The 13,531-nt window shown below is 36.1% G+C and overlaps 2 protein-coding genes and 1 pseudogene across 3 annotated transcripts; all 3 read left to right on the plus strand.

Moving 5' to 3' along the window:
- Positions 1-229: 229 nt before the first annotated feature.
- LOC104709454 (kinesin-like protein KIN-14G) lies at positions 230-5,654 on the plus strand. Of its 2 annotated transcripts, none has more exons than XR_015563399.1 (19): positions 230-629; positions 859-1,025; positions 1,093-1,227; positions 1,307-1,522; positions 1,605-1,676; positions 1,901-1,969; positions 2,091-2,291; positions 2,412-2,493; positions 2,582-2,677; positions 2,777-2,953; positions 3,045-3,151; positions 3,257-3,431; positions 3,529-3,690; positions 3,778-4,031; positions 4,120-4,283; positions 4,409-4,603; positions 4,761-4,975; positions 5,054-5,257; positions 5,350-5,654. XR_015563399.1 is itself a non-coding variant. In XM_087460752.1 (19 exons), the coding sequence occupies exons 1-19, from the start codon at positions 491-493 to the stop codon at positions 5,462-5,464; spliced, it is 2,949 nt and encodes a 982-aa protein (XP_087316878.1). In that variant the 5' UTR covers positions 230-490; the 3' UTR covers positions 5,465-5,654. The 2 variants fall into 2 exon arrangements, 1 of the variants encoding a protein (XP_087316878.1); XM_087460752.1 differs by having other exon boundaries at positions 3,253-3,431.
- Positions 5,655-7,407: 1,753 nt separating this feature from the next.
- LOC147939925 (uncharacterized) lies at positions 7,408-9,542 on the plus strand. Its single transcript, XM_087461083.1, has 3 exons — positions 7,408-7,593; positions 8,496-8,787; positions 9,145-9,542. Exons 1-3 carry the CDS (start codon positions 7,408-7,410, stop codon positions 9,540-9,542), a joined length of 876 nt encoding a protein of 291 aa, XP_087317209.1.
- A 3,086-nt stretch (positions 9,543-12,628) lies between these two features.
- LOC104709455 (agamous-like MADS-box protein AGL93 pseudogene) lies at positions 12,629-13,483 on the plus strand (annotated as a pseudogene).
- The last annotated feature ends 48 nt before the right edge of the window (positions 13,484-13,531 follow it).

Here is a 13,531-nt window from a genome sequence, read left to right on the forward strand (position 1 = left end):
ATAAAATAAATTTCAACTCGTACTCTAGCACGGATCTTAATCTAGTACATACTAGAAAAAACCAGACAACCAATATAATACCATTTATTGAAAAAAATTATTGTATACAATAAATTTTGTATTAACGTATTTATTAGTAAGAATTATTATTTGTTGGTTTGTAAATTATATTATCAAACAAAAAAAAAAAAAAAAATACTGATATAAGCCGAAAAAGAATAATGGAAACGAAGCTGGGACGTTTGGAGTCAGGTTCGGAGCGTATTTCGCCTCCTTTGCCAAATCTCAAGAGAGAGAGAAGAGAGAAGAGAGAAAGTGAGGGAAAAATTTGCATTTCAAAACACCTTTTTTCTCGCTTTCTTCTTCTTCTTTCTTCCTCTTCCTCCCGTTGCTTCTTCTTCATCCTTTTTATAAACAAACACACCACCGCAAAATTCTCTGTATCTCATAAACAAAAAACAAAATTCACCAAATCTCTCTCTCTGTGTCGATGGCGGCGACGACGACATCGGAGATGAACAACAATGATCTTCCTTTCTCCGTAGTATCGATCGTTGAAGATGTTCTTCAACAGCATAGTACCCGATCAAGCGACGTCGGTTTGGTTTCCCGCAAAGTTGAAGAATCTTGTGAGTCTTTTTTTTTTGGTTGATTTTTAGATCCTTTTCAATATCTTTCACTTCTGGGTTTCAACCGGGAGAGAGAGAAACTAGTTATTTTGTAATTTTTGATGTTACAAAATCAATTCGATTTTTTTTTTTTTTTTCAATTATATGAAAATTAGGTTTTGTTGTTATGGGTATTTTCTCGAAAATTTCTTAGTTTTTTTTTGTTTGTTTCTGGTTATGTAAAAAAAAGCTATAAGAAGATATGAAGCTGCTGGGTGGCTTAGAGAAATGGTTGGAGTTTCCAGTGGTAAAGATTTCCCAGCTGAGCCTTCTGAAGAAGATTTTAGGCTTGGCTTGCGAAGTGGGATTGTTCTTTGCAATGTTCTTAACAAAGTTAATCCTGGCTCAGTGTCTAAGGTGAATTTTATTTATGGGTGTTGATGTATATGAAGGATTAGGCTCAACTTTTTGCTCTGCTTTACAGGTTGTTGAAGCGCCTGATGATGTTGCGGATGGAGCTGCACTCTCAGCTTTCCAGTACTTTGAAAACATCAGGAACTTTTTAGTTGCTATTGAGGATATGGGTTTGCCTTCATTTGAAGCTTCAGATATGGAGAAGGTATGTAGAAACTAGTTTGATTTAATAAGATACAGATGTGTAGCTTTTTTTCTTGATTGATTTGTTATTTTTTTTCTAGGGAGGCAAGTCTGTAAGGATAGTGAATTGCATTCTTGCTCTGAAATCTTACAGTGAGTGGAAACTCAAAGGTGAAAATGGTCCATGGAGGTATGGATCCAACATGAAGAATAACTTTGGTTTGAGAAAACCATTTCTGAGGAAAAATTCAGAGCCCTTCATGAGTTCCATATCAAGAACTGATCAACCTGATGTTGGGCAAGATCTTTGTGACAAAGTAAGTGGATAAAACTCATGCATGGTGGAAATGTTTGTTTCTATAGCAGTGGTTTGTTCACAAAACTGTTTAATTTTTGCAGGGAGATTCTAGATCCATAAATGGGCTTCTTCGGTCATTCATTGCAGACAGAAAGCATGACGATATTCCAAATGTAACCAACTTAAAAACTCTGCCTTTATAGTTTTCTTTTTGCAGTTCCCTTTCTTAATGAAAGCTTTGCATTGGTCTGTATAATATGAATTGAAACGCTTCATATTAAAAGACTGATCTTTATCTATCACCATTCGTTGGCTCAGTAATTGTTAGCAAGACTAGTACTAGACACCATTTCGAAAACACTTATTGAGAAATCTGATTTTTTTTCCTACTTTTCAGGTTGTAGAGTCTGTGTTGAACAGAGTTATGGAAGAAGTCCACCAGCGGTTATCAATCCACAATGAAATGGTGAGGGCAAGTGAAATCAATTATGCTTTTATTTTCTTTGGAGTGAACAAGTACAGTCAGTCTGAGGTTTTGATTGATCTGGCTCATTGATGCAATGAAACTGGATTTCAATTTTTTTCAGATGAAATCAAGTTCAAAACCTATTATAGAAGATGTATCATCCTGTGAGACAGTGGTCCGGTCTCAGCAGTGTGATGCAAGTGAAGATGAGGAAGCAGAAGAAAACAGTCCGTCCCAGGTTGTAGAAGAAAAGTTTCAAAGGACACATTTTGAACATTACGAAGAACAAGAGATTCTTCGGAATCAACAAAAACACATCCAGGTAAGTTCCATTTTCTATGGCACTGGAGGATCTAACAACCATATCATGAAAGTGGTTTCTTATTCTATCTTCCAATCACAAGTTAAAAGAGAATTTAAGCATTGTTTTTATTGCTTACAGGAGTTGAAGCAAACCTTAAACACTACAAAAGCGGGAATGCAGTTACTGCAGATGAAGTATCAAGAAGATTTCTTTCACCTAGGTGTCAACTCAGATCATGTTGTTCTTGCTATCTTCTTGTTGAGGCCTCAATATCTAATCTGTCATCATTTTGGGTTTGTGTCACACAGGCAAGCATTTAAATGGTCTAGCTTATGCGGCTACGGGTTACAAAAGGGTTCTTGAAGAAAACCGAAAACTGTACAATCTAGTGCAGGATCTAAAAGGTAACTTGATTTGTGTTCGTCATACTTCTAGGATCTTGAATCACAAAGACAGTTCCTATAACCTGCGTAATGACCTCACACTTTGTTGGGAATGTATAGGAAACATACGGGTGTACTGTCGGGTCAGGCCTTTCTTGCCTGGGGAACCAACTGGTTTGAGTGCTGTGGAACACATAGAAGAAGGGACCATCACGATCAGAGTGCCATCAAAGTATGGGAAAGCAGGGAATAAACCATTTATGTTCAACAAAGTCTTTGGCCCTTCTGCAACACAAGGTTAGAAGGCTTTGGTTTTATGTCCCTGTAATATTTAGTTTGTTGCGCTGCGCTGTGAATAACATTAGGGAATGAATCCACTGTTCTTCAGAGGAAGTGTTTTCAGACATGCAGCCTTTGGTACGGTCAGTTCTTGATGGCTACAATGTCTGCATCTTTGCTTATGGCCAAACCGGGTCAGGGAAAACTTTCACCATGGTTAGAACTACTTTACTTGTCTTTCCAATCTTTTTCAGATAATTAGATTTTTTTTTATTTGATATACAACACCAAATTCCTTATTTTCCTAACTACTCTAGACAGGGCCTAAGGAGCTGACTGAAGAAAGCCTAGGTGTGAACTACAGGGCACTGGCAGATCTGTTTCTTCTATCAAATCAAAGAAAAGACACGACCAGCTACGAAATTTCAGTTCAGATGCTGGAGATTTACAACGAGCAAGTCAGAGATCTTCTTGCAACTGATGGCCAGACTAAAAGATATCCTTTGTGTTAATAATATAGGTTTGACTGTTGTCTTCATCTTTTAGAAACTCTGAGATACTTCGATTTTGTTTGTTCCTTAATTCTTGATTACGTTAGAGATCAGAAACAACTCTCAAAATGGAATTAATGTGCCGGAAGCAAGTTTAGTGCCTGTCTCATCGACGGATGACGTTATACAGCTGATGGATCTGGGACAAATGAACCGTGCAGTGAGCTCTACAGCTATGAATGATAGAAGTAGTCGATCCCACAGGTTTGTTGTCCTTTATATTCTTCTATTTTATTATGAGTACTCTCTTGCATAACTCGTTCTAACTCCAATTCTTCTTTTCTTTGGCAGTTGTGTAACTGTTCATGTTCAAGGCAGAGACCTCACATCTGGTACTATCCTCCATGGTTCTATGCATCTGGTTGATCTTGCAGGGAGTGAGAGAGTAGACAAGTCTGAGGTGACTGGAGACAGACTGAAGGAGGCTCAGCACATCAACAAATCCCTCTCGGCTCTTGGAGATGTCATCTCCTCGCTTTCCCAGAAGACTTCTCATGTGCCTTACAGAAATAGTAAACTCACTCAGCTTCTGCAGGACTCCCTCGGTGAAATTCTCGAAACCATCTTACCTTGTTGCATTTTGTGTCTCTACATGGACTTGAATCTTATACAACAAATTTTCTACATTATCAGGAGGATCAGCCAAGACGCTTATGTTTGTCCACATAAGTCCAGAAGCTGACACTCTCGGAGAAACTATTAGTACTCTGAAGTTTGCTGAACGAGTGGGAAGTGTTGAGCTAGGCGCTGCTCGTGTGAACAAAGATAACTCAGAGGTTAAGGAGCTTAAAGAACAGGTTCGTAAACCATACACCATGACTAGAATGTGGTTGTTCTACATACTCATTTGCTGTTTTCGTTCATTCTCGCCATAAGTGTATATCATATCACTAATCTGCTACTGTTCTTGGGGGGTTCTTAGATTGCTAATCTTAAGATGGCTCTAGTGAGGAAAGGAAATGGTAATGATGTACAACCAAACTCTATACCAACCAACCGTGAGAGAATATCGAGAAGAAGATCACTTGAAACTCCTACTATTCGACCCAAATTACCTACTATGGGAAACACATCAAGCAACAGTAAGCCCCAGATCATGGATCTAAGTGGACCAGAGGTATGCTCTGCCATCTTTCATGAGCAACAAATGCTGTTGATTTAAACTAACTAGAATTTATAAATTTATGTCATTTGTGTATAAATGTAATATATATATATATATATATATATATATATATATATATATATATATATACCCTTTGAAACATATGCAGGCTTTTAGCGATTCTACTGCATCTTCAAGAAGACACAGCTTAGATATCCATGAGCTTATGAAATCTTCTTCTCCGGCTTGGCCGAGGCAATCACTCGAGGATAGAGAATCTAAGTCAGGGGAGTGGATCGATAAGCACGAAGAACTAATTCAAGATCATAATCCGAATTCTGCTGAGCAGTTTTACCAGTCAATGGTCCCTCAACAACATTCACTGTAAGTAACTCACATTACATTTTATACTTTACTGTATGTAACTCTTCATCTTCTTAATCTTGATCTTTCAAACGACAGAAATGGTGGGAAACAAGATTTCGAAGTGCAGAGTATTACGGATAACGAATCTGATGAAGCCACAGCAAGCGATTGCTCAGATTCTGATTTGCTGTGGCGATTGAGCGTTCAAGTGAATGTTCCCAGAGGTTCTAATGTCCAAACCTCAGCAAACCCCAAACCAAAGAAAATTCAGCCAAGAACTGCTAAACTCTCAGAAACTAGGTAACAAAAAAGATATATATACTTTTACAAGTGTTTGCAGCTAATTTTATCGATTTAATTGGGAGCTTTTGTCTTTTTTTTGCTTGTGACAGAAGCTTGATTCCATCGCTGATCCCAGCACCAAGCAAGAGACTTCCTAACACAGTAAATTCGCAGCCGCAGCGACCAACCAGAGATGGGAAACGCAGACTGAGTTTAGGCACATGAACATGTTTTCTCACCATTTTTGTAAAGAGTTTTTAAAGGAAGGAGACAAAAAGATTTGTTATTTGTATATTGCCAGAGCTTTCTCTGTTTTGGCCGCTCTTATTGTGTCATTATGATAAAATCTCAAATTTGTTGCATTGAGTGTACAAAGAAGGATTCCTTATTATACAATCTTCTTTTGGATATCAAAGTATGTGCATGCATATACTATAATTTTAATAATTACTTGAACAATCAAATGTAGCAAAAATGGGAGAAAAATTACAAAGAATCCTTGTGATTTGGTAAACAACTATAAAGATCAATATGCTTTTGAAATAAAATGGCGCATACATAATCCTACACTCAGTGCCGTGCCCATATTGTTCGGGACTTAAGGCGAACTTACATTGGAGATTATTTTAATATATTTTTTAAAATAAATAAATATTAAAATTCAAAATTATAATAAAATAAACATTAAAAGCTTAAAATTATATAAATTTTTCAAAAACAAAAAAATTATACATGGATATGATCGGATTAGACATGGCTTACGACTGGTATACGTAGTTCCAGATTAACAAGGCATCAACAACATCTGACGCTTTGAAGATATTATTGTCCAAGTGGTACATGAGTTGGATACTAATGTCAACATATATACTGCCGGTTAAGACACCATGACCAGAAAATCAGAAAAAATATCAATTATTATCTCATCATAATTTCAGCAATATGCATTCCAAGAAGGTTTACTCATAACCTATGAAATGTATATATTGCTTTTTTAAAGTCTATAAATCCATATATATATTCTAATGGATTTCATACGATTTGTATTTCAGCATCTCATCTCATCCTCGCTCTTAGAGATAAGCTTCTGCATCGATGCAGATTAAAAGGATGTAGAGAAACTGGTAATCAAGGATGAAAGAGGAAACACAAAGAATTAAGTAAAAGATTGGGGAAGATCCACTACAACTGATAAGAAGGTTAGGTCATGTCTTGGTTATTTACTTAACATATTCATTAGTTTAGAGATTTGACCTATTTTTGGTTATTCAAATTATATAAGAAGTTATACGTTATATTTAGTTTTTGTCAACAATTACTACACAATCTGTGACCAAATAACATCTTGTCGAAAAGCAATGTCTAAGAAAAAACATACTGCACAGTTAAACTCTGCAAAAAGAATAGACTACTTGCAAACGAAGTTAGATCGAGCTATGAGTAGTTTAAGCAGATATCATAGACGATCAATCCCCAGGCTCCAAAGACAACTCCATAAGGCTTACCGTGATGAAGAATATTACTGGAAAAATAAAAGTCGGAACAAATGGCTCCACTTAGGCGATCGTAACACTGCTTTTTTCATGCTAGCACAAAAATAAGGTATGCCAAAAACACCTTTTCCAGCATAAGGGATGAGACGGATACTATATACACAGGAGATCAAGAGATTGGAGGACTAGCTCAAGCTTACTTCACAAAAGCTTACACTTCAAGCAGAATCCCTGTTTCACCCATTGACTTTGGAGATTTTGTCCCAAAAGTGACACAAACTATGAATGATGATCTCACTAAGGCGTTTTCAAGAGATGAAATATATGAAGCTTTATCTTCCATTGGAGATGATCGAGCACCAGATCCAGATGGATTAACAGCTCGTTTCTACAAGCAATATTGGGACATACTAAGCAATGACATCGTTTAGGAAGTCTAAGATTTCTTCGAAACAAGTTATATGAAAACTGGACTCAATCATACAAACATTTGTATGATCTCCAAAGTTGATAAACCTATAACATTGGCGGACTTCCGACCAATAGCTTTGTGTAATGTCTTATATAAGATAATATCAAAATGTTTAGTCAACAGAATGAAAAAAACATTTGAATGATATAGTGTCAGATACTCAAGCAGCATTTATACCGGGGCGTTTAGTAACTGATAATATCATGATAGCACACGAGGTTATGCACTCCTTGAAGTCAAGAAAGAGAGTTTCTCAAAGCTACATGGCAATCAAAACTGATGTCACCAAGACTTATGATAGAGTGGAATGGGATTTTCTTGAAGTCACTATGCGGTTATTTGGATTCGCTAACAAATGGATTGACTGGATAATGGCCACAGTCCAATCTGTGAGTTATTCAGTCTTAATAAATGGGACACCTATGGGTATGATTGTTCCTGAACGAGGTATTCGGCAAGGTGATCCTTATCACCTTACTTGTTTATCTTATGCGCTGATATAATGAGCCACCTAATACAAACGAGAGTTCAGTCAGGTGATATTAGAGGGGTTAAGATAGGAATTGGAGTACCTTCCATTAGTCACTTGCAATTCGCTGATGATTCCCTCTTCTTTTGTCAAGCAAATTCTCGAAACTGCAGAGCGATCAAAGAGGCCTTTGATGTTTATGAATATTATTCAGGGTAGAAAATAAATACTAGTAAGTCCATGATAACTTTCGGTTCAAGAGTATAAGCACAAGTTCAAAATAGACTCAAGCAGATACTATGCATACCAAATCATGGTGGAGGAGGAAAATATCTTGGATTACCAAAACAGTTTGGAAAGAAAAAAATTGAAATGTTCTAATATATAATCGATAAGGTCAAACAACGGACTGCAGCATGGATAGGTCGATATCTATCACCGGCTGCAAAGGAGATCCTCATCAAATCCATTGCACTTGCCATGCCTGTCTACTCTATGAACTGTTTCAAAATACCACAGGGAGTCTTATCAGAGATTGACACATTAATTCAACAATTTTGGTGGGAAAAAAATAATCAAGATAAAGGAATCCCCTGGATTGCTTGGAAATGTTTACAACACTCAAAAAAAGAAGGAGATTTAGGTTTTAAGGATCTATCAAATTTTAATGATGCCTTACTAGCAAAACAATCATGGAGAATTATACAACACCCTGATACTTTATTTGCCAGAGTTTACAAAGCTAGATACTTTAGAGATGAATCTATCTTGGATGCAAAACAAAGGAAAAATCAGTCATATGGATGAGCTTCAATACTATAGGGACTCAAAATAATCAAGTTTGGTTCGAGATACATATTGGGAGATGGTGAATCTATACGTGTTAACCATGACAATATCACAACAACTCACCTGCCAAAACCTATCTGCACGATTGATCCAAACGCAGACACAAAACTCATCAACTATATAACGAAGAATGGTAATCACCGACAATGGAACAAAGAACTTATTGCGGATACTATTCAAGCGGAAGATCAGAATCATATACTCAACATCTACCTCCCAAGAATATCATGTGCAGACAGGTTAGTATGGAACTATACAAAGTCAGGTATTTATAAGGTTAGATCAGGTTATTGGTTATCAATGCACAACCCAAATCAAGACAATAACTTGCCTCCCGTACCCCATGGATCAGTAGCAATCAAGAACAAAATATGGAAACTTAACATTCTACCCAAAGTGAAACATTTTCTATGGCGCGTATTATCCAAATCTATACCAACCATTACCCGTTTAAACACCAGGGGAATGCATCTAGATCCAGTTTGTCGTAGATGCTTTCAGAATGATGAAACCATTGAACATGTTATGTTTTCATGTCCCTATTCACAATCTATATGGGAACTAGCCAATATACCAATGACCATTCTCTGTTCTTTATCATTAAGTTGTGAAACATTGTTAGAAAGAATATTTGAACTCCAACAAGAGGATGAGATATCTACACAAACAAAGCTATTACCCTTTTGTCTCCTATGGCATATATGGAAAACACGGAATAAGTTCATCTTCAATGGTTTACAAGATAATCTGAATAATATAATTTTAAGAGCTAAGGCTGATGTCCGAGATTGGATTCAAAACAATGACAAGTCAGGAGACACTACTACAGTATCATGCGGTACAACCACTCAACATTGGACACGACCAGATACGTCATCGATCAAATGCAACTATGATGCAGCTTATGACCACCTACCAAACCAAGCAAAGAGCGGATGGATAACTCAAACACATGATGGAACTACACTAAACTGGGGATCAAGTCAACTAGAAATTGCTTTCCTCACCTTTGGAAGTTGAATCTAAGGCGTTACTGACTTCAATGCAACAATGTTGGATTCGAGGGCAAAGAAATGTTATTTTTGAAGGAGATTGTGAGATTTTAACAAGATTGTGAATAAAAAATTTTGTGATATCTCGATTGAAGCTATCTACCAGGATACTATCTACTAGTCAAGTCTGTTCAATAATGTCTTGTTTGCTTATTGTCCTAGATCTTGTAATAAATCAGCTCATCTTCTTGCCAAATATGGTAGCTTACAATCATCCTTTTATTCTGAATGTTTTACTCCTCCATGTTGGCTTTCAAAACAATTGTATGAAGACTATTCAGATTCATTAATATAAATTTATTTTTGACGAAAAAAAAAAGTTTTTGTCAACATGTTTATACGTTATATGTATGCTCATTATATATAAAAGCAAAAAATCTTAGATCATCTATATACATAAAATATCTTCGAGTATAATTTACATTTTTATTTTAAATCCAGTTACATGTTTTTCTATTTACTACCAATGCCAAAAAAAAAAGTTAGTTGAACCAAACTACAATGAAGATATTTAATCAGAGTGTATTAGGAATTTTGAAGAAGGTATTAAGACAGAGATTAGATATGCTCGATATAAAAATTAACTCATATTTGAAATCAAACAAATATGTTTCGTAAATCTAAAAATAGATCACTATATTAACTGTATTAAATGAATTATTTTACTGTGTTCATTTTTATTTAATGGATTACTAAACCATCAACTGAATGTTAATATATGAACAAAAGATTGACCTATGTACAATACTATCAAATCTAAATTGTAAGAATTTTTCTGGTGCGTAGCACCGGGTATACACTAGTTGATATATAAATATATATCAGTAACTGTAATTTTCCTTTTTTCGTTTGTTGTCACGAATTAGATCCGAAAGACTCGACTCAGCTTGGACCATTATAAACTGTCATAGTGGTTCTGTTCTTCCGTAAGAAAAGATTATGATGGGCAAAGTTACAATATACTCATGATCCATCTAGCCTTAAAAACAGTTTCATGTTCATGAACTAGAATCAAAATAAGAATATGTTTGACAGGGCAAAAAGGCAACTTTGTAGGCAGTCTGGATATATGGAGACAAGTTATGCTTTATGGATACCCCCAAGAAGATACATGCAGAAAATATCAAGTAACTGACAACATTTCTATGCCTACGATCACTCTCAGGACAACTCATTTCAGTAGCAAAAAACAAGCATGAGATAGCCACGGGAATTCGGCAAGCACATGAATCAATCAAACCTTTATAGCGTCAGCTCTAGGTTTCCTCTGCAAATCAGAATCCATAATGATCGAGTAAATTAGAGAATTGAAGAATCGAGCCAACAAATCAACATATATGATGGTGTGTGGTTCACCAAACCTATTATAACATGTTTCATGAAAGGAAAGATGTCTTAAGTGAGTGACAGGAAACAATGAAACTCTCAAGTAACATCCTAAACTGAAGCAGGATCAGATAACAAAGAAATATAGGTACCCAAAAAATTCAAGAACTCATCTTTTTGATTTGATTCACGTTTTTCTAGTTAAAGCATGAACATCTACTACTTTTTCGATATACTAACACGTTGTTTTTTTCAGTGTTCCTTTAAGAGCCTTACCCATACGGATGCCACCTGGGACCATGGCAAAATCATCACCAGGAACAGTGTTTTTGTTTGCTGCAGTATGTACTGATTCTAATACTTTTTCCACTCTTGATCCATCTATTCCCTGCAAAACCCAACATCATCCTATATGTAACCAGAGAAAAAGTATACACTATGCACTGCTTACTGAGGTTCACAATACAAAATCAAACATTTTAACTTGATTTGCTATAACCTGGTCAGCATATAGTCAGTAAAAAAATCAAATCACACAACAGATACGAGAAACAAAGAAACCATCATTGTTTTAGTTTTATCATTACCAGTGGGATTAACCCTTTCATATGCAAACTAGTACGTCCAAATCAAACAATTCCATCTAGATATCAAAGGGAATAAAAGATAGAATAAAAAGTACCTTGCTTTTCAGATTCACCAAAACTAAATGATTGTAAGTGCCTCCAGACACTAAATCATATCCTTTTGGGACTAAAATCTCATATCCCCTTTTCATCAAAACAATTTCTCAAAACCTCTGAATTGTAAAAAGACAATATTACCCTTAATGAAGTAAATGACAATATTACCTTCAAGCAAAGTCTGCAATTCCAAGCCATTTTATATATTTAAAAAAAGAAGTGAGATGGTTACAGTAGGTCTTATACCCAGCTGTTCCAAACATGGCAGTATATCTAAGGCATATCAACTAATTACCGACAATCAGTAAATAAAACGCACCTCAGCAAACCTTGAGCAATTACGGAGAACTTGATCCTGGTAGGCCTTATACTCAGGTGTTCTCGCCTACAATAGAGTAAATGACAAGTCAGGAAGATCATTAACAAGACCAATATAATTCTAGATTAGCACTTAATTACATTAGTGATTGGAGTTCATCTGTACATATTATTAGACAATGGAACACACTTTCAAAACAAAGTTGATGACTGAACCTACTTCAGAGCTCTGCTAGACCCGTAATTGTGTGATTATGTGGACCACCTTGCAATCCAGTAAATACAGCTTGGTTTATTTTGTCTTCGTAGTCATACGCATACATAACCTACAAGGTAAAGATACAAACGATTAAGTACTAGGAAAATTTCTCAGCACCTTATCTACTCGTCCATATACAAAATGGAAACTTAAAATATGATTTTAGTATGATAAAACTGAAACAATGATGGTTTCTTGTCATATATATATATTACAACGTTTAGATTAATAAAAGTGTATCATCATCATTTAATGAAGAGAAGATACGCTTCAAAATAAAATAAAAAAGGAAATTAAACCTCAAATATGGAAATCAAATTCTATATATAACCCTTAACCATGTTGTGTTTTACCCTAATTCTCAAAGATTGTCCTTTTTTTTTCCTCTGTCAAGAAACTAAAGCTTCTTTCTTTTACTTTTTTTTTCCTCTCTGTAAACAAACAACGTGTACAATGACTTCTTCTTCAATGTTAACGAAGGACAAAACAACGAAATTGTTGTCGGTGAGAAACCTAAGATTTTTCAAGAAACAACCCTCGCTATCTTCCGTTTCAAAGAAGACAACAAATCTTCCTTCAAGAGAACAGACCATGTTTAAGAAAGCCTCCGAGCTTTCGATCCTGTGCGATATCGAAGTCTATGTTATATACTACGACCATGACGGAAAACTCATCAAGACATGGCCGGAAGATCAATCCAAGGTTCGAGAAATGGCGGAGAGATTCAGCAAACTAAACGATAGAGAGAGACACAAGAAAAGCACAGACCTTTCTCTGTTTCTGAATAAGAAGACCCTCAAAGACAAAAAGACCTCTTTTGATATCACGGACAACAAATTCTCTGAGAAAGTCTTGGAGATGGAGGCTTCGTTAGAGAGTTCTCTACGGGTGTTACAAGATAAGCTTCTTCGGTTACAGAACCAGACAGAACCCGATTAGAACCCTGTGGTGTCTTCCGCCGGCTTCTTCACAACAGATCCATCATTGATGAGCGGTGTGTCAAAAACAGAGCAAGACCTATCGACGCCATCATTGACTCAACAACATCGTCAGAGCAAAGTTTCAGTCTTTCTTTATAACCATGAAAACGGTAGCTTCTGTCAACTCCCTGACTCTGTTTCTAGCTTTGACCCATCGATGAGTACTGCTTCACTTGGGGCACAAGGACTTTTTCTAAGAAGTAACGACTCTGATCTTTCCATAGTGTTTCCTCCTCAGATGCAGACACAAACCCCACCACTTGTCCACTTTGTTCAGTTTGCGGGGTGGAATCAAACTCCGTCCTCTTTTGCTGATCCAATGATGTTCTCTTCTTACAATTGAATTAGGTCTTTGACTAGGTCTACGTTTTTTTGTTTTTTATTATGTTAG

The sequence above is a fragment of the Camelina sativa genome, chromosome 8 (assembly GCF_030686135.1).
Source record: "Camelina sativa cultivar CO46 ecotype springtype chromosome 8, ASM3068613v1".
Taxonomy (NCBI): domain Eukaryota; kingdom Viridiplantae; phylum Streptophyta; class Magnoliopsida; order Brassicales; family Brassicaceae; genus Camelina; species Camelina sativa.